The sequence below is a fragment of the Magnolia sinica genome, chromosome 4, assembly GCF_029962835.1.
Source record: "Magnolia sinica isolate HGM2019 chromosome 4, MsV1, whole genome shotgun sequence".
Lineage (NCBI taxonomy): Eukaryota > Viridiplantae > Streptophyta > Magnoliopsida > Magnoliales > Magnoliaceae > Magnolia > Magnolia sinica.
In genome coordinates this window covers 91,083,507-91,104,898 of record NC_080576.1, presented here as the reverse complement: position 1 = coordinate 91,104,898, position 21,392 = coordinate 91,083,507, and the positions used below count along the sequence as shown (strand labels likewise).

Sequence of the window (21,392 nt, the reverse complement as noted above, 5' to 3'; positions counted from 1 at the left end):
ATTCATGTCGGAGGGTTTTTACCGATCGACTGGATTACCGACAGAGTCTACTAGTAAGGGATTAATCGTATCGACGCCCTTGGGGAAGACTATAGTATTAGGCCGTTTCTGTTCGTCTTGCCCTGTTCTGGTCGGTGATAACTTTTTGCCTGCTGACTTATTTGTGTTGTCGATGACAGATTTCGATATTATCTTGGACATGGATTGGCTTACCAAGTACCACGCCATCTTGGACTGTTCCGTGAGGACAGTCACGTTCTGCATACCAGGCTTACCACAGTTTCAGTTTGTCGTCGAGCCTAAAGGAGAGCCGTTGTCTTATTTGATGTCCTGTGCAGTCGAGGAGGCCGTTGCCTTATGTATCGATCAGTTGCCGGTGGTCTGTGATTTTCTCGATGTGTTCCAGGAGATTTTGAGATTGCCACCGTGCCGTTATATTGAGTTTCAGATTGATCTTGTGCCTGGTACCGCACCTATCTCGAAGGCCCCGTATCATATGGCAACAATGGAGTTGCAAGAGCTGCAGCGGCAGTTGGACGAGTTACGTAAGTTAGGATTCATTCGTTCGAGCAGTTCTCCGTGAGGAGCACCGGTACTCTTCGTCAGGAAGAAGGATGGCTCGTTAAGGCTCTGCGTGGAGTACCCCGAGCTTAACCGGGTCATGATCAATGACAAGTACCCGCTCTCGAGGATAGATGATTTGTTTGATCAGCTGCAGGGTGCACAGTTCTTTTTGAAGATTGACCTACGTTCTGGTTATCATCATATTCGAGTCTGAGAGGAGGACATCTTGGAGACGGCTTTCTGGACGCGTTATGGTCATTTTGAGTTTCAGGTCATGTCCTTCGGACTGACCAATGCACCCGCAATCTTCATGCAGTTAATGAACGAGGTCTTCCGTCCATATCTTGATCAGTTTGTTGTGGTATTCATCGATGACATTCTAATATATTCGAGGACCCGTGAGGATCATATGCAGCATTTGGAGATCGCTTTACGGACCCTCCGTTCCCACCAGCTGTATGCGAAGCTGGAGAAGTGCGAGTTCTGGCGGGAAGATGTGAGATTCCTCGGTACGCGGTGACGAGGGAGGGTGTCGCAGTGGACCCCTCGAAGGTTGAGGCAGTGCGTCAGTGGGGCCAGCCCACCACTACGTCCGAGATCCGCAGTTTCCTTGGTTTAGCGGGATACTATCGGCGTTTCATTGAGAGCTTCTCCCGTATTGCAGCCCGTTGACCAGGTTGACTAGGAAGGGCGTAGATTTTGTTTGGACTGACGCATGTGAGCAGGCATTCGTGGAGCTGAAGGATCGTCTAATGTCCGCTCCTGTTCTCACTCTTTCCTCTGGGAGTGATGGATTTGTTGTATTTACCGATGCCTCACGTATTGGTTTAGGTGTTGTCCTGATACGCGTCTCTGTCTCTCTATCTCTTTTGTATGATGTCTTATGGCCACCACGGTAGAAGACGATCTTGACCATCCGATTGTGAGGCCCACCTTGCAACGGGTCCATTGGACGGCCAGGATGAAGGAAAAACACAAGTATCAGATTGATCCAAATCAGGTGGGCCACGTTCATGTGGGACCCACCTTGACTAAAATGTGGGCCACGTACATGTGGGGCCCAGCATGATGCTGAGTATATCCATGCCGTCCAGCGTCTCTGGACGCTGGACGTGAGGCAGGGGTGGCTAACATGGAGTGCGTGTACTGACATGGGTGAGTACTAACAAGCTAACAAAAATGATAATATAATATTTATATTGCACTTTTGGGGTGGGCTACTCATATAGGCCCCACCTTAATGTATAAGTTTAATCCATGTCGTCCATTCCATTCCTCAGCTCATTTTAGGCGTTGAACCGGAAAATGAAGCCAATTTGATTATCTGGTGGGCCATAATATAGAAAATAGTGGTTCTTACCATTAAAACGCACTTTGAAGTCTTTTATATGCCAAAATTACTTTAAATATTGGGCTCATTTAGCCTGTAATGAGCCTTAGGATCCAATGGTTGGAGTGGATCTGCCCAATGCGGGCCCCACCTAGGAAAATTTGTAGAAATACAGATTTTTTAAAAAAAAAACAAAGAAAGAGATAGAAGCAGCTGCTGCCGCCACTGCTAGTCAGAGGATGCCAGCAGCATCCTGCTGCCTGACGCTAGAGGCAGCCGTGGGCCCCATTGTGATGTGTGTATAACATCCACGTCGTTCATTTGTTGGCCCCCTTCCCTGGCTGTGGGCCACCCAAAAATCAACCATATTCAGAGCTCAGGTGGCCCACGTCTCAGAAAACAGTAAGGAATGGACGTCTGCCATTGAAATTTTGAAACCTAATCCTAAGAAAAGAAAATCTAAAAGAAAGAGAGGGTTGGAAAGAAGTTACCAACTTGGAGTCCCTAAGTTTAAGACCTGCAAAATAAAACAAAATAAGTTAGATTATAAAAGAGTTAGAATTAGAAACAAACTAAAAAAAAAAAAAATAGAAAGTTAATTCCTAAAAAGGGAAATAACTAACCTAGTTTCTAAAAAACAAAAGAAGAAAATTTCCAAAAATAAACTATTTCCTACAAATAGGAAAATACTAGAATTGGAAGATTTCTAAAATTTAAACCCTAATTCTAAAAAACAGAAAAAGTAGAGAAATTAGAAAGGGATTACCAATTTAGAAGTTTATGTCAGGATCCTACAAAACAGGAAACAAGTTAATTTTAAAACTCAAATAAAAATATATATAAAAAAAAAAACTGAAGTTAGTAAAATCCTAATCTTAAACTAATCCTAAAACCAATTAATTTCAGAGAATCATAACCGTCAGTCCCCGGCAACGGCGCTAAAAACTTGTTCACTCCCCAAGTATAGGGTTGTGATGTAGTAATAAACTCGGTGAGACCGAGGTCGAATCCCAAGGGACTGAAACCTGTACGTTATCTGAAACTAGGTAGAAATAGAAATAGCCCAAGATGAAATCGAAATCAAATATAAATTGATGAATAATGGTGAAATATTAATGAAAAACTTAAGAGAAATCAGAGATAAGAAACTAGGGATTCAGAGGATCCACTTATAGAGATCAAGGAGATCTTATGTCTGCTTCAAAAATCATGGATCTTAAACTGAACTTCCTCTGATATAATTTTCAAAGAGATGAAAAGTATATGAATTAGAATAGATTCAATCACCAAACCATGCCCAGGAGACAAAGTCAATAACAGAATTAAACTAATTACCAACCAATCAGATGATTATGCAGGTTAGGAAGGATACCGCCATCCAACCATGCTCAGGAGACGATGGCGAACAATAGGGCTTCCTGACGTCATAATAAAAAATAAGGAAAAAGAAATACTCAAAGCCATTGCAGACCCATTGTAATTTCAGTCACAACAGACCATTAAAAACCAAAAGCATTCCCTTAATTAAAATAAAATAAACATCAGTTCAGTCTAAACAAAAGGCACACGCATAAATTTTTCCATCAGACTACAAGCTTCACCTCTTAGCCCTAGCTAAGAGGTTTAGCCACACATAAACCTGATTAGGCTAAATCTCAAAAACATCATAAAACGTTAAAGAAAACAACTGACTTATTCTTTTTTTCTCCCTTGTAATGCATCCACGTCTGCCTCCTCAAGCCGTGCTCACGTCCAGCCAAAATCGAGCTTTTCCAGATCCTCCGTCCTCCCGTTTTTCTCTCTCTTCTCCCCTTTATAGAGGTATTAGGCGCAATCCTCCCGCTGCTGGAGTCGGTGCCTAAGGCTTTTGTTTACGCAGTCCCTGTTTTACGCAGTTTAGAAGCTCAAAAACACCTTGCGTTTGATTGATTTTTGGGATGGCTGTACAGGCTTGGCTTCGAAATTTCCTCATGGCTGGGGTCTCAGCTAGCGTGGGCTCCACATGAATGGTTCAGATCGCTCATCCGATCAAGGATGATGGGCCACAGCCATCCGAAATTTCTGGGCGCGTCCGGACGCGAAAACAGGGTGCTTAAATCACTTACGCTGTTCTGATGGTGGGGCCCACATCGCTTTTGTTTTGATAAATCCACTCCGTCTATTGAATGCATGTCGAAAAAACAACTGGAAATGGATGGTTTTGGCTGTCTCTTGATGCGACCCGCCCGATCTATCTCGCCGCCGTTCGTCCGACGTTTAAACAATCCAAACTGATCTCAAACTGTATTGTGAGATTTCTCCACCTAGGTGATGGTTACAGGGCCCTTTGGAGTCCACTGGACGGTCCAGATCGGACTGATCACTTTAGATGGTGGCCCATAACATCCCATCGCAGGCTCTGTTGTGAAACAGAGCCTGCGCGTTTTAGGGCTGTGATGGTCGTCCACTCTGACCATTCGATTCACGTCGAGAAACCAATAAGAATTGGCTGGCTTCATGTTGGATTCGGTGTGGCCCATGCGATCTTTGCTCCCACCATCCATTCCTATGTTTTCATGCAATCTACGTGTGTGTGTGCATGGGACTAAAAGGACAGCTAGGCGATGGTTTTGGCCACCCCGCGGAGCATATGGACGGCTCTGATTTTCGAAATATGCGATGGATGGGGCCCACTAGCAAAGAACGGACGGACGGCATCCGTCCGCTGTCTTGATGCAGGAGACAGGTCGGGTCAGCCTGGTTTTGACCGGGCTGCCCGACCGGTGCACGTCCAGTGCATGTGTGCTATGCACATGCACCATGTAACTGGGTCTTGTCTCGATGTATATGAGAAATCCACACCATCCATCTTGTTCCCCATTTCATTTGAACCGTGGGGATCGAAGTTGAAGAGTATCTGGACAGCGGGTGGGCCCCAAATCAGGGTTTTATGGACTGATCTATCAGTTTCGCCACTTCCATGAGGATCCAATGGCTAAAATTTGACGTGTACGGTTAGTTTTTGGTCCTCGAGCCATGTATGAAGTTTTGAGCTGAACAGATGATGGAAACCCCGTGATCTTGCATTCTGACTGACTTTCAGGCCGCTTGAGCTTCAGTTTCTCGATTTTCGCGGATCCCTAGCGTGTAATTCCATCGATCTTGGTCCCCTGGAGTCCGTCCCTTGCCTTTAGTGTCATCGGAGTATTAAATTCATGCTTTAAGCTCTCTTTTCAATCAAAGCTCCTTATTACATCCTACAACAAAAACACGGTTAAATTATAATATTAAGCATTATCGTGTACGTAAAATCAGGCAGTAATCGGAGTCTGATATGCAATATTCGACCCTCAACACCAACTATCCCATATGTGGTGGAAGACGTGAATGCCAGCAGGGCCACTAATTGCAGTGCTGTTCGATGGACCCCACCATGATGCATGGGTTACATCCAAGCTGTTCAATCATTTTGAAAGCTCATTTTATGGCATGAGCTAAAGGATGAGCCGGATCTATGATCAAGTGGACCACCCGGCAAAAAGGCAGTGATTTCTGCCATTGAAACTCCTTGTTGTCACAAGAGTTTGGATCATTAGGAAATTTGTTTTCCTCTTAATCCAAGTCTGTGTGACCTCACGACTAGATTAGATAGAAAATAAATGTTATGGTGGGCCTTAAGAATTTTCATGGTGGAAATCATGGTCACCACTGTTATTTGGAGTGTGGTCCAGTTGATCCTTTGATATATATACATATGAGGCCCATGTGATTAGGCCCATCTTGATGTAGTTGTGGCCCATTATTGAGGCCCACTTTGATATATATGAGGCCCATGTGATCGGCCCATCTTAATAATTTGTGACCTGTTGTTGAGGCCTACTTTGATATATATGAGACCCATGGTATGAGGTCCATTTTACTTATTAGAGGCCCATGGGTCGAGGCCCAATGGGATGTACATAAGGCCCATTGTAATGTGTTTCCACCGTGGTTTATGTGATGATCTCGATGGCGGGTTACGCCGTGGGAGCAATGATGGTTTGACGTCCACATTGTATGAATAATGTTGGTTAAATGTCTGCATTATCACTCTCCCTAGGGCCCATTGATAAGCCCATACTTGTAATGTGTAGGCCGTCTAGACCCATCTTCGTTATGAATAGAGCCCAGCACCACATAACTTGTTTAGTATAGATCCATGATTCATGCTCATACGCATCATATGTATGCTTAATATGAGGAGTGACTGGTCATAGCATATGCCTTCGGGCAGATTGTTTATGGGCTCCCTGATGGGCGGAGTTGCCTTTCATGAGCACCCGGTACGCGCAGGACTGTTGCATGATTGGTAGTGTGATTCATGCACTTCACATTTGTATGACATGATTACTATATGCCCTAGTGACATCAGGGTTATGACCTCCACAGACACATCGTGGATGACAGGATCGGATATCGAAAATATTATTACTAAGCATTGGGGCGCCATAGATGTCCCTAGGTGAAAATCCCTAAACCCGATGGTACCAAAGGATGACTTCAACGTCAAAAGCGAGTGGATATATGAGTGCACGAGGGCTGAATACCAGGAGGCTGCGTCTCCCATTGTGTCGTGGTCGGTTGAAAAGTGGTGTGTCTTTACTCACCAGAGAGTAGGGAGCAATACTAGACTGAGTTTGACCAGCTCGTGAATGGGTCCGCTATTGACGTGCTGGATAGGTATTGGCAGATTATTGGCCAAGCGGATAGTGAGCTCACTTGGACTGTGCGACTAGGAGAGTGGTAGTGCCATTTGGAGTGTACTAGACCCCGATGATTATCCAGAATGAGAACTGTACTGATATATGATGAGGATTGGCATATTTGAGTTGCATCTCGCATCGCATGGCCGTGTTATGGCCGATAGCATTCATATCTTGCACCGCATAGCCTTGGTACGACTGATTGCATTCATGTACTCATCACTATGATTCCACATTACTCTGACCTTGCATTCTGAGTACGCTTATATTGCGCGCACACTTACACCACCCTCTAAGCTTTCTATAAGCTTATACACGATCAATGCATACATGTGACGCCAGGACGCAGCCGTAGCCTCGTCAGAGTTGGAGTGTGCAGTCGAGCTTTTAGAGTTTCTATTATTATCATTATCTTGTATTTCCCTTTCATACGTATTGTACTCAAAAGTTTTTTATCATAGTGGATTTAGTGATGGTGTTCTTGTGGTTATTGTTCATGGGTTATGCTTATGGTTATGCTTGTACATAATTAAAATCATATTTGAAATCCTCCTTGTAGGATCCCAGGATCGGAACCTGGTGTATAGATGACGACAACTGAGAATGGGGTACTAGGGAGGTTGTCGGCGCCGGATTCGGCGATCAAAAATTTTGTGAGCCCGGTTTTCGAGTTCGGAGCGTGACAGGTACTATAAAGTCAAATTTTCTTATCTTTTTTTACATTTACCCTTCATCTACCCGAACCCTAACTCTATCCCTACCCGAGCCGACACCGCACCGAACTCAATCGGAATCCAGGCTAGCCAGCAGCCCAGCACCCTATCTTCACTGGTCATCCTCGTCCATTCACCAAGTTGGTTAATTTTATATATTTTTTTCTGTGTTGATTTGAGCTCGGGACCTTGGGTGCAGCCGTGCAAGCCGCCGGTGGCTTACCTTGGCTCGAGACCTCAGGTGCAGCCGTGCAAGCCACTGGTGACCCGGCCTGGCTCGGGACCTCAGTCATGGCCTGCACTAGATCGAGACGGACGCGGAAAATTAGAAAATTTACCCTTAATTTCTTCTCTCTCTCTCTCTCTCTCTCTTACAATTTTTTGAGAATTTTTCATATTTTTAAAAAAAATATTTTTAATTAAAAAAATAAAAACAAAAACAAAAATGAAAACAAAAGACTTAATTCGAATCATACCCAACTCGATCCGACTCGGTTTCCCTAACTAAGACGGACTCGGTTCGGGTCAGGCCAGTTATGAATTGGTTCGGATCGAGTCAGTCCTACCAGACTCAGTACCGAGTCGGATCAAGTTCGGGAAAGGTAGTTGGCAAAATCGGATCGAGTTGAGTTAGACCTAACTCGGTCCGACTCGACTCGATGCCCACCTCTAGTGACAACTCAGTACTAATCGGTGGTGAAAAAGCTCCATTGCTCCGTTATAATGCATATTTCTTATCTACACGGTCCATCCAATTTCCAGCGCATTTCAGGGCATGGCCTAAAAAAGAGGCAAATCCAAATATTAATAGGGGTAGTGATCGAATGACCATTGTTAAAAACCTCCTAAGGTCCACTATAATATCCATCTAGTTGATTTAGTCACACAAAGCTGGAAAAAGGAAAACACAAATATAAGTTTGATCCAAAACTTTTGTGGCCTTAGTAAGTTTCTATTGGTGGTGTTATGTCAATTCAATCAAACACGAGACTATGCATTTGATCGAGCGCTTGTATTTGGATTTCATGTGTAATTATGAAGTGATGCTTGATTGAACTGTTGGTGCCCCCCATGTTGAGTCAACTGATTAGAGTCTAGATGTAAGATCCGGCTATTCTCTTAACTACTGAAGACAATTTGTGAAAGGGTAAAGGTTAGTCCTTTTGAATGGATTCTTTTTGCTTTGTGTCAATGGACTTAATGATTTGTTTTTTTAATGGTACTTTAGTTTGAAGGAATAGAGATGAAAATATGAATAAAAGGAAGGCTAAACAATGTTGATTTTTATTAATATTTAAATGTATAGCCCATTACAATCGACAATATATCAAGCAACTAAATAAACAAATAAATGAGAGATAAATACCCAATTCATTTATCGAAACAGACAATTAAGGCGATTGGTCAGCAGGATGTGACCGAATAAGTGTGCTCGCTCGAGTCGAAACTCAGTTGATCATGAGCCAACAACTTAAGGTTGTAGATATTTGATCTACTCCTATGGTACTATAGCGGAAACCGCTAAGTAGTAACTATTGTTGAGGGACCACGGAAGCACACAGATATGAATCAAGTAAAGTATTCCAATAACAACAATCAAGCATAAGCACAAGGACTCCGAATTTAATGTGGAAAAATTCTTTTGAAAAAAAAACTATGGCACAAAGCAATAAATATCACTATAAAAGCAGAAATTACAAGAGATGGAGAGAATACCTAATTCGAACAAGCTTCGAATCTCCCCTTACTGGCCCTTGAAAACCCTAGGAACGAATTAGAAAGCACCTTGATACACTTTGATCCCGATTACACTCCTATATATAGCCTCTAGGAGAATCACAAACAAAATCAGAAACAAATCCCGCATATACGCAACTTTGCGTAACTCTGCGCATTCGTTCGATGACACCTTTGATGGGACTTCGATGGCATCGACGGACCGTTGATGGCATCGAACCCACTTTAATGTCATCAAACTAATGACCAAAACATTCCGGCGACTAAATATGAAAATCCTAGATTTTAACGATGGCATCGAGCAAGCCTTTGATGTTATTGAACAACCTTTGATGGCATCAAACAGGGCACCTAAAGTGTCCAGCAACCAATTCGATAAATTCAAGATTTTATTGATGGCATTAAGCCGACTTCGATGGCATCGAAAGTCCGCTCGATGGCATCAAACTTGTCATCGATAGACATATTGATTTACATATTTAATACATCAATCAACAACTATCTATACTAAAACTATACTAAGAAAGATAACTGAAAGATAAATTGAAAATTAGATAGATGTGTTTGGCGCAAAGCATCGAACTCTTCTTCACGTGCTCCATTTATAGCTTGTCGAGGTGGCAAAACCCTCTCTAGGTTTCCTTGTTGATCCTAGATCTTTCTTGTTTACAACGTGTACTCCAGACAAGAGAATCTCCTTGATAGATTCGAAATGCTAGCTTCTAGGATCTTCTTGTAGATGATCCTTTCATAGAGATGTTTGTGGCCCAATAATTGAATTCAAGATCTATTTAAGAAACCTTAAGGGCTGATTTCGGACCTAAAATCAATCATGGCCACTCATTTGGATGCCTCAATCAAACCACCTTATGCATTTAACCTTAGGTCCTGTTCCTTGATGGTTTGGAGTGCTGGAAGAGGTAAGTGGGTAGGATCCACTAGATCCTTCTCCTAAACTCTTGTTCCTGATTGAAGCACAACCATAAGATCGGGCCATCAAGCTTTTCCATTCCTTTTATTTCGATTAGAGTACGGCTTGGAATCCGATTCGGCCGATGTCCATTTTTTTCCTCAATTTGGATCGATATATAACCAGCTTTGTTTAGATAATGATCCGATCTTCAAATATTCGGAACCATCTTGAACGTTGCAGATCTCCGAACATCTCTTCGGGAAGATCTCTCGTTTGGAAGGATTGTGAGAGACTGCATCATTGAGTGTATCATAACCAGATGTGTGATAAGATATGCTTTCTCGTTACGAGTCTTTTATAAACATGCTAGGTATGCTGCCTCATTAACTAATACGCTTATTCGTAGTCACATGGCATCCATCAATTTACTCTTCTAAAGTCATATTATAATTATACCTCGGCGTTAACAAAATGCATATTGCCAAAAGAAGATCAACTGAAGATACTTAGGCGTTCAATCACACTACTTATATGGCATGGTCTGCCTAAGATTTAGATATGTTACATTTTTGGGCTCAGACATTAAAAATAATCCAGAAAAATGGATGAACATGTTAATAAAGAGTCCGGACTCGTTAATAAAACACCTACATTACGGTGTGCACTCAAAGCTTTTTCCAGCACTGACACACTGTTGAGCTGGGTACTGGGCACCGGAAGAGGAGAGTGGATTAGGTGTGGCCGCCCGCCTGACCCAAGACAATAGGCCCTTACCGTGGGGACCACCTTGATGTATTTACTTTATATTCATGCTGTCCACATTTTTTTCAAATTATTTTAGGGCGTGACCCAAAAAATGTAGTTTTACTTTTCAGGTGGACCATATCAGTTAAAACAGAGGTGATCGTCCAATTAATGGCCACAGAAATTTTGTATCAATCGAATATGTTGTTTCTTCCTCTTTCGGATTTACGCGACATATCAACAAATAAACATTACCGTTAGACGTATGAAGTTTTAAATGGCAGGGCGTTCAATCATCATTGTTTCCTGGTCTGCTTGTTGTTTGGATCAAGGAAAAACGAATGGAAGGAGGGCCGATCCGCCGGGGACGCGGAGTGCGTCCAACCCCGCCAAGCCACAAACGGGTAATTCTGTGGGAGGGCCACCTTGATGTATCTGTTTATCCACGCCGTCCATTTCTTTTCTTATATTATTTTAAGGTATGTGCACAAAAATGAAGCAAATTCAATACTCAATGGACCACACCAAAGATGACTCTTGCATTTAATGCAAACAAGCTAATTATTTGGTGTGGTCCACTTGAGCGTTGGATCTGCCTCATTTTTGTGCACTTAATCTGAGAGAAGGGATGAACGGCGTGGATAAACGGATACATAACGGTGGGCCCTCCCACAGAACTGTCCGTTCGTGGCTAGAGACGAGCGGTGGTAGGACGCAATCCGCGCCCCTCCGCCGGAGGATTCGCTACCGAATCCAAGTCCCCCGCACCTCAGGGTGCAGCACACGCCTACTCGAATCTGGCACGTGTCGATACCTGCTAATATGCGCCGTTAGCACTCCAGAAGCAGAACAGCAAGAGAGTCGGAGGAGCCGAACGAAGGCTTCTGTTGTGTGCGCAAATAACCCGCCAGCGCAGGCAAGAAAGAGCCATTTTCGTCCGTACCCATTTTCTTAGGTAAAAAAACAAACTCCATTTTCATTTCTATTACTAATTTTCATTCACTTCCTTTCTAATCATCCTACGGATTCCTTTCAACTAAAATATGTAAGTAAATAGAAAAATAAAGAGAGAGAGACTCTTGAGTAAAACCCAACAGCCCTCATGCTAGAATTCACTCACTTCAAATAAAACAATCAGCAGAGAGATGGAATGGGGAAATTCTTCTCAACAATAATAAATCAACAGAGAGAAGGAAAGCAATAAGACAGCCGTAGATGTCTCTGAGTTCTTCTTGGGACGAGGCACAGATTCCATCATGAAAGAATCAATAGAAATCCCTAATAGGGAATGGAAAATAATGTTTAAGAAACATTAACAAAATCTTCTTCAGTAATGATTGCTGTTTCCCTAGATCCCAACCTTTTCCCAAACATATAGGGCTGAAAGTCGGGTGGGTTGGTTCGGGTTGGTGCTCAACCCTAGCCCAACCCAAGGTTCCTATACCTCAACCCAACCTCAGGTTGAGAATTCTCAACCCAGGCCCAACCTAAGCAGGGTTGGTCGGGTGGATACATGCTAATATTTTCGTTATTACATTAGTCTATTACATTTTCAATTCACGTCTTATTTATGTACCTATGATTTTATTAGTTATATATGTAGTTATTTATCATAAAGAACTTCATTTTTTCTAAACAAATAAGCTAAAATATAGGACAATTACTCCTTTAAAAGTCGTGTTGTGTTGCACGCAATCTATTTGGGAGAGAGAAATCCAACGTATCTTGTTAGCTTTGAGCCATTGGAAATGACGTGGACCAATGAAACCCGGAGGCACGGAAATTCCTGTGCCTTCAACACAGACGATCTGCACTGAATTATAATTTATAACTTATATATTGATTGGGTTGGGTCGGGCAACCCGAGCCCGACCCAAGTTTTATCGAGTTGGTGTTTGTACAGCCCAAGCCCAAGACCAAGCCCGATACATCCTGCCCAAGCCCAACCCAATGTTGGGTCGGTCACGGGTCGGCCGGGTTGAACTCGCCCAACTTTCAGCCCTACAAACTTAAAAGGCCATCCAAAACCCATTCCCTGCTATTCCATTCAACCCAACCAACCCATAAACCCTCACATACAGCCCCTGTTAACCCAAAAACCTCAACCCAATGCCTTTGGAGGCAGCTAGTAACAGAGTCCCAAATCTGCATGTAAAACTGTCAACCAATGTGTCCCTAGGACTAGCTAGTCCCAGTCTCACCCTAATTACATTCCCTAATCTGCTTTAGACAGTCATATTCCCTAACCATTTGAGTGTCAATCTATTCTGAAAACTTTCGGTCCCTAGCATATCATGAACCTTGTTGAGATGTCATCTACAGATGGCTATTATGCCTTGTACGCTTACTCCGATAGGTTCCCATTCCTGTTATATGATGGTTCTTACTCATTCTCTGACTCCTGTTAACGTTATCCTAATTATCACCAACGTTTTTCTGTCTACCTAATTATTACTACATGTGTCTAGTCAATACGATTTACCTCACTACAAAAGTATGCCTACAATACGTAAGTTATTTGGAACCCATCGAATGAAGCCATTTGGGGCATAAAAAACTGTTAAGAAGACACGAAAAAGATGAGAGAAATCGGGGGAGAGTTCAATGATCTAAGGCTCACTTGGAAAGATAGGAAAAACATAAATGATGCCAATCCTTTTTATATGAAGGTCCCAAGAAAGATGTGTTTGCAGAAAGTGTCATGACCCAAAATGAATCCACCACTGGATTGCTCAATGGATCCAATGATAGGTTTGTTGATGGACCAACCACTGGATCAAACAAAAGGTCAACTGAACCTATGGTGTGGTCATACTGACTAAACGAATTGGTGGATTAGTTGATGCATCTACCAATGGGTGAGCAACTGAGACAATGAAAGAAGTGACAGGCAACTTAATGGTCAGCGATCAGGAGTGGGGAACTTTGCCGAACTATATCTAAATCTTCCTTCTACTCTACCCCCTTCCATCCTTCCAGAAGAATGAATGCAGGTTCTCTTGCTTGGTTAAGGTGGGCAAGAGTAGGTTGATAACCCACAACATAAGGCATTCTACCCAATAAGGCGGATACTTATGATCCTGCTTCAAAGTTATTGTCTATAAATAGAAGTACGTCTTGTTCATTAACATCCCAGAAATATTCCGCCATGGTTAGGGAAATCAAACCAACTCTCATACGAGCTCCCGGCGGCTCATTCATTTGACCATAGACAAAATATTTTGTAGTCGAGATTAACGTGTCAATCACATCTCAATGAAGATTGGATTAGTTCAGGTGAACACTTATGGAGAAATGGAAGGCACAATAACAATCCTAGTGATGCAATAATACTTCCATCTGGAGTCCAAGGAAGATTGAATCAGTATGATGGTTGGGCCTTAATCATCAGCTCTTGTCAAAGCTTGTGCAGGATTGAGAGTCATGACAAGGGCGGAAATATCGATTTACAACTCAAGGACATGTTTTTCAAAGCCGAAGAGTTTTGATGCATCCTGGATGCATCCAAGCCAGGCGTTGGGTCCTACATGTGCAGATTCCTTGTGAGATGGGATTCAATTGGATTTGTGGGCTATTCACAACCCCAAGTGTAGGGTCACGATGTAGTAATAACTCGGTAAGACCGAGGTCGAATCCACAGAGACTAAACTTGTACATATTCTGAAAATAACTACAACTAGAACTAAAAAAAGATCTAAATCTGAAATCTAGAATAAAGGAGAGCAATTGTGAATAAAGTTGATTAAAACTTGTAAATTTAAAGGTGGGAACTAGGGTGCCAAGGATCCACTTGTAGCTATCAAGATGCTACCTTACTTGATTCAAGGAACACAATTGAAATTGGAGTCCTATCCTATCCAATTGGAAGATAAAGCAATTTAAATCAAATCTGAATTTTTCATTGACCTAATTCTCAATGGAGGAGAATTGTGATGATTGGAAGGGATTTCATCACCCTACCATGCCCAAGAGATGATGGTGAACAACAAGATTTACCAATCTCACAATCTCAAAATAGGAAAAGAAGATATCCAAAGCTATCACATCATCTATTGTAATTTAGGTCACAATTAAATCATAGAAAACAGAAAATTTCCTTTAATATCAAACTATAAATCAATGAGGTTCAATAAGAACAAGAATCAAAGCAAGATAATCATCTAAACATGCTACAAGCTTTACCTCGTAGCCATAGCTTTGAGGTTTAGACAACTATAGACATGATTAAAACCAAACCTCTTAAACAAAGTATGAAAAATAAACTAGGTAAGAAGAAAAACTCTTTGGCGACTGCTCCACCCTTGTGCTATGCTCCTTGAGATCTTTCCAAACTCTAGAAGATGCTTTGAAGCATCCTAGAGAGTCCTATTTATAGTTGCGGAACTCCAACTTTCGCACCGAGTTGGAAAAATCTAGAAACCACCTCAAATTTATGCACTCTAAGTATAACTAGAACTAGAATAAGAACTAAACCAAAATCTGGAATAAAAGAGAGTAATTTTGAATGAATTATTAATAATCAAAAGGAAACTAGAGCACCAAGGATCCACTTGTAGCTATCATGATGCTACCTCACTTGGTTTCGTTGGATCTTTGGCATGTGAATTCTTCATTAATAACTTCCAAATCTCCAAATCTTCATTTAGTAATCTTTTGAGTATAAATCTTCCTCTTGGCATCAAATTTACCTTAAGCTCTCGAAATCACCTCGCACATGAAAACATGCATTATTAGATCGATTAAGCACTATCATGTTTATAAAACCAAGGTATAAATAGGGGGAAATATGCAATATTTCACACTCAACATGGGCCCCATTGTCCGATTGGCTTGGGTTTTTTTATGGTGCAACTTGGTTATCGAGTCAATAAGATCTCGACACCCAGATTGCAAAGAAATGGATAAGAATACACCCACAAGAATATTTGAGTAGAAAGGGAGGGAACTTTTTTATTTTAATTAACTTCTTCTCTTACAATACTTGAGAAAAACTTATAATTAGAAAATATTGCAACTTGGTTATCAAATCAATGAGATCTTGATACCCAGATCGTAAATTGTATGTTAACTTCACACATGATTTGCGGTCTGATTGATTCGATATTTGCTATACTACAGAGAGAGTCATTGTATGTTAACTTAAAACATACTCTTGGTTTATAGTGTTGTGTTTTTCGTATATATTGTTTTCATAGAAGGGATTAAGGTTGATCATGAGAAAATCAATGTCATCGTAAAGTAGCTCAGCCGATTTCGGGAGTCTATTCTTTTCATGGCTTTGAGCCTTTTTAATAAATAAATATATAAATAAAAATCAAAGATTTATAGGAAATTTTAACAATAATATCGCACAGGTTACCATGCTTGAAGGGAGGTTTGAATGGACCAAAGCAACGAATAAAAGCTTCAATATCATAAAAATGAAAATGACAAATGCTTCAGCTTTTGCATTGTCGGACTTTAACAAAGTCTTCGAGATGGAAAGTGATGCTTCAAATGTTGGTATTGGTGTAGTGCTAAGTCGAAAAGGAAAGTTGTTCGCTTTCTTTAGCGAGAAGTTTAATGATACACAGAAGAACTACTCCATGTATTATCTTGAGTTCTATGTAGTGGTCTAGGCACTATGACATTGGAGGCAACAATACTTAATCATCAAGAATTTATTTTATACTTGAATTATGAGGCACTAGATATCTCAACTCTCAAAAAAAAGCCGAGTGCTTATCATGCAACATGGACAACTTTTCTACAGTAGTATTGCTTCATAAAGCTGAAAGTTAGAAAAAAAAAGTGTCAAGCACTTTGAATTGGAAGGTAGTGTTATTAGTGATACTTGTCGTGAATGTTGTGGGATTTGAGGAATTAAAAAAATAATACAACTTGGATCTCACTTTTAGTAAGGTGCTCAATAGATGTGCGGACTGGATGGCAGAGATCCAAATTGTGAATACATCTCATATGATAAATATCCAAGGGCTCATGTCAATGTATTTCTGAAGAAACTTCGTAGAAAAGCATTCTAGCTGAATTACATGGAAGAGGACTAAGTGGACACTTCAGAACAAAAAACATTGGCCATTATGGAGGGGAATTGCTATGGCTTCTCATGCTTGTGAATTTAAATGGTTTGTACCTAGATGTCACAAATACCAAGTATTTAAAGGTTATGTGCAGAACATTGGCCTTTATACACCTCTTCCCATTCAAATTGCACCATGGGAGATTTGAGTTTTGGTGGACCACTTCTCAAAAGTAGCCTACTTTATTTTATACAAAAGGACGATGGACAGTACCTATATCACTAATATTACGAAGGCTCTTGTTGACTATGCTAAGCTAGGTTTACCTATGACAGCTTGGTAAATTGTACCACAAGAAAAATCTCCATTTGAGATCATATATAGGAGAAGTCCACATATTGTTTTGGACTTGGTACCTTTACCAGTACAAGATTGAGTGCGTGAATATGCTAATGCTTTTGCTTAGCACATCTAAGGCTTGCAAGCTCAAATGAAGAACAAGATTTAAGAGAGGAATGCAAAGTATCGAGAAGCTGACTTGGTTATGCTCTGTCTTCGCAAAGAAAGGTCTCCAACAGAAATTTATGACAAGACCAAGTCTAAGAAGATTGAGTAATGTCGAGTAAAGAGGAAGTTTGTTTACATTTCCTATGGAATTGAGTTGTCAAATGACTTAAATATCTTTTTGACTTTCATGTTGCTGATTTGTTTGAGTAACATGATGAGGTGCTTTACATGTAAGATGTTGTTGTTGCTGATTTGTGCAAACGACTCCTGAGGAAAAAAAGATGGAAGAAGTTGAACAAAACTTCTGCATAAAGACCTACTAACACTCGATGATGCAAATATAAGCAGTACATGGTCAAATGGAATAGCAAGCCATATTCTAAATGCATGTGGATTATGGGCAAGAAATCTGATTTTTGAATGGGCGGTCAATGTAAATGGTCTGAACGACTATGACATGATATTCCTAGGCTGTTAAGTCACTGCTACCTCAGCAGATCTTGTTTCCTTTCTTGTACCTTTCTATTTTATTTATAAAATCCCATTTATCCTTAAAAATGTATATATATTCTAAATGCATGTGGATTATGGGCAAGAAATTGAAAAGATTAGATCCAAACCTCTGTTACTTATATGAAGCATCTAATCCTCTATAGTTGAGTTTAAGTTGTAGGATCCTTCTAAAATATGTGTTACTTTTGTTTTGAATCCCTGCTTCGGACTCTCACAATTAATAACTATTATCAGTGGAAAATGAATGAGGTGATAGATTTTTAAGATAGATTCTCTGAACTATGAATGTTGATGAATTGAAAGAGGGAAGAGATGATATTTTTTTAAAGAAAGATTCCCCATGCTTATCAAGCTTCTTTGGCATTGCATGCTCTAGAACCTAACTGTGTCCAAATTCCCCTTTTGGATAACATGCAATAGGCAAGGTGCAGTATTGGGCATTATTGTGTTGGCATGTGATCGGTTTTTGGTAAACATGTATTGGTAGGCTATGCCTGATGGATGGACTGGATTGATTAATCTGGTGGGGCATGTTCATGATCGGCCTCGCCTAATCATTGGTCTGGATACCACACATGTGCGATGTTAGCACATGTGTGGTGATTCACCTCATCAATCTCTCCTCAGGTGAATTCCTTTTAGCTATTTCTAGCACCTTGTGGAACAGTGACCACATGTCTCACAAGTTTGTATACACCCATACTTGTCAAATCCATCACCACCACAGTGGTAAAGGCTTTATAATTTGAGTATTTCTCTATCAAATTCCAAGGTAAAAGGTAAGGAACTAAATTATCAACTGAGCTGAAAAGATACAAGGTATATGACGCAGTTAGCAACAATCACTTAGTTTATGATACGAAGGAGAGTCAGGTTTAGGAATGCTGAAGTGTACTAATCAAAATATTTGTTGAAATGTTAGATGGGCTCTTATGATACATCTGCATGCACATGCACATGCATACACGTGTGGTCACACCATGGAGAGATGATGACTATTTGATAGTTAACCAAAATTCAGAAGGGGGATGGAGAGTGAATTTATCCTGGTATTTTATTGACACACTTCTATTTATATTTTATAGGCATACAAGAGAAATTTACACCTCGGGATTGGATTGATATCTGGTTTATAGATCTGAGGTTCCCCTGATTCTGGCCTCTTGCCATTTAGACCACTCAGGATAATTGTGCACCTTTTCTTGCCCCACATGTTCGAAAACAGTGGATGCATGTGAAATCTGGGTGTTCATGGTGCCCTGATCCAAAATCAGGATAGTCTGCTTGTCAAGTGGGCTGCTCATGTAGAAATGGATGGTAAAAAGATTGACCAGGTTCAGATCCAACATGTGTGGCCCGCCTGATGAATGATTTGGATTGATTTTTGGGCCTGGTAATATACATGGCACTCTCTCCTGATGAGTGGCCTGTATCTCACACATGCATGCCACTGTGGCACATGTTGGGCAAATACAGTTGCACCTGGGACCCACTCTCTCTCGTCCATGAAACTATCACAAAATCTCCCTTGTTTCTTGATACTGAAAGCTGTATTGAAATTAATCACATTCTTTAGATCTTGGAATGAACAGATGACACAACCATTGATTTTTCAGTACAGAATCTGTTATGGCTATCTCATTGGACTTCAAGGCATTCATTGTCCGTGCACATGTGCTGAAGCTCTACAGACAAGCACTAAGGACTGCTCAGAGAGCCCCTATTCATGCCAGAGGTGAGGTAAAGTATTTGACTGGCAAATTCCTTTTCTTTTTCTTTGGGGATCTAGTGCTTGGTGGGTGTAAGGGCAGTGGCTGAATTTAAAAAGGAATTTGCAGCTGAGCTGAGACGGACAATGAGGCAAGAGATGGAGAAGAACCGGCATTGTGATGACAAGCAGAAGGTCCGTTTCTTGATTAGTGAAGGACTTCGGAGATTGAAAGAACTAGATGAGATGCTCCATATGCAAGGTCACTCTTAGCAGATACCATCTTGCATCGAATTGGCTTTCACCATATTTCTGATGATGATGAAGTCTGCTAGCTGAAGGTGAAGTTGACATGTTGGCCCACTTTCTATTTAGATCAATCTCAAAGTAGATATGAGCATCGCAAAGCATCTAAATTTCATTGCTATTCCAAACATGATTGATTGTTGATTGATGTAAGAAACTTCCTGTAACTCGAAAGATGTAGCATGCCTTATTTAATTCTCCTTTTTGAAGCATGAGGTTTGTTAGCTCCACATCAAGCTAGTCTATAACAGAACGGTGGCTGTAACGGCCACCACCATTACCTTTATGATACGGGCATTACGGCCCCTGTAACGGCTATTACGGTCTTAAAATAAATAAATAAATAAATAAATAAATAAATAAAAAAACCATTTCGGCCTGTTTATTATTTTTTATTTTAAAAAAAAATTTTTTTTTGGGGGGATATAAAGGGCCATTATAGGAGCTGTTACTCCCATGACAGGTCATTTTTTTTTTCTGTTTTTTTTATAAAAGCTGTTACAGCTGTTACGATGTTGCCACTGTTACCTTTATGTAACGGCCTTTATGGCCCCGTAATGGCCTTTATGGCACACTATGTTCCACATGCATGCCCTTTCTCCACACCCACCTCTATTCTCTACACAGCTCACATGCTCACAAGTGCATGCAGCGTATCAGCAGCGCATAAGGTGGCTCTACCTTGAAGATGACAATTAGCAAAAATCAAGCCGGTCCATGCACATGGATCATTGGGTAGTTCTTTTAAACCAACAAATTGTTGGGCTGGCCTGATTTTTCCATATGGTCATCTTCATGGTGGGGACAGCCTTATTCATTGCTCCAATGCTCCACGCACTTGCCAATTTGGCAGGTATGCTTTGGCCTTAGTGTTGTAACAGTGGCCGTAACGGCTAACACTGTTACCCTTAGTAAACGGCTGTTACGGCCCTTGTAGTGCTTGTTACTCTCTCTCTCTCTCTCTCTCTCTCTCTCTCTCTCTCTCTCTCTCTCATTATTGGGGGAAAAAAAAAACCTGAAAAACCTGTTTCTTCCACGAAAAGTTGAAAAAAAAGTCTAAAAAACTTGTATCTACCCAATAACAGACCATTATGGGGCTGTTATAGCCTTTATAGGGGATGTAACTGGCCATTAACAGCGGTCACGGGTCATTTTTTTCTATAACGTCAGTTACAACCCTGTAACGTGTAACGGTTGCCACCGTTACCTTTACACAACGGCCTTTACGGTACACCATGTGTGAGTGACCTCTTTGTAAGATTTTCAAGTTGGATTGAATAAATTTATAAATTCTCCATATTTTTTAGTGATGAAATTTTTTACCAAGAAAAACAATTTTTTTTTTTCTTCAACTCTTTCTGTTAAGAAGGGAGAATAATTGTGGTTTGCAATATTTAGTTCTATCAGTGCATCTGATTCATGATTTTGTTATGGAAGCTTTCCACTTGTGGCAGTCATTGAATCAGACAGCCAGTGCATGTTCTCCATCTTCCTGCATGCACTAGTGTCTATATTTCTCCATGTGCTCCATAAAAGGCTGACTTGTACGATAGGTTACTGCTACATGTTAAGGCTTTCTACTAACTAGTTCAATATCCTTTTTTTTTTCTTTTTCT

General features: G+C 41.0%; 1 protein-coding gene across 3 annotated transcripts; it reads left to right on the top strand.

Annotated features, from left to right (window-relative positions):
* The first annotated feature begins 11,313 nt into the window (after nt 1-11,313).
* On the top strand, nt 11,314-20,006 carry LOC131243369 (uncharacterized). 3 transcript variants are annotated; one of them, XM_058242688.1, is made up of 3 exons: nt 11,314-11,677; nt 19,379-19,497; nt 19,601-20,006. In XM_058242688.1, exons 2-3 carry the CDS (start codon nt 19,392-19,394, stop codon nt 19,741-19,743), a joined length of 249 nt encoding a protein of 82 aa, XP_058098671.1. In that variant the 5' UTR covers nt 11,314-11,677; nt 19,379-19,391; the 3' UTR covers nt 19,744-20,006. The 3 variants fall into 3 exon arrangements, 1 of the variants encoding a protein (XP_058098671.1); XR_009170038.1 differs by having other exon boundaries at nt 11,322-11,677; nt 19,384-19,502; XR_009170037.1 differs by having other exon boundaries at nt 11,340-11,677; nt 19,379-19,502.
* Nucleotides 20,007-21,392: the final 1,386 nt, after the last annotated feature.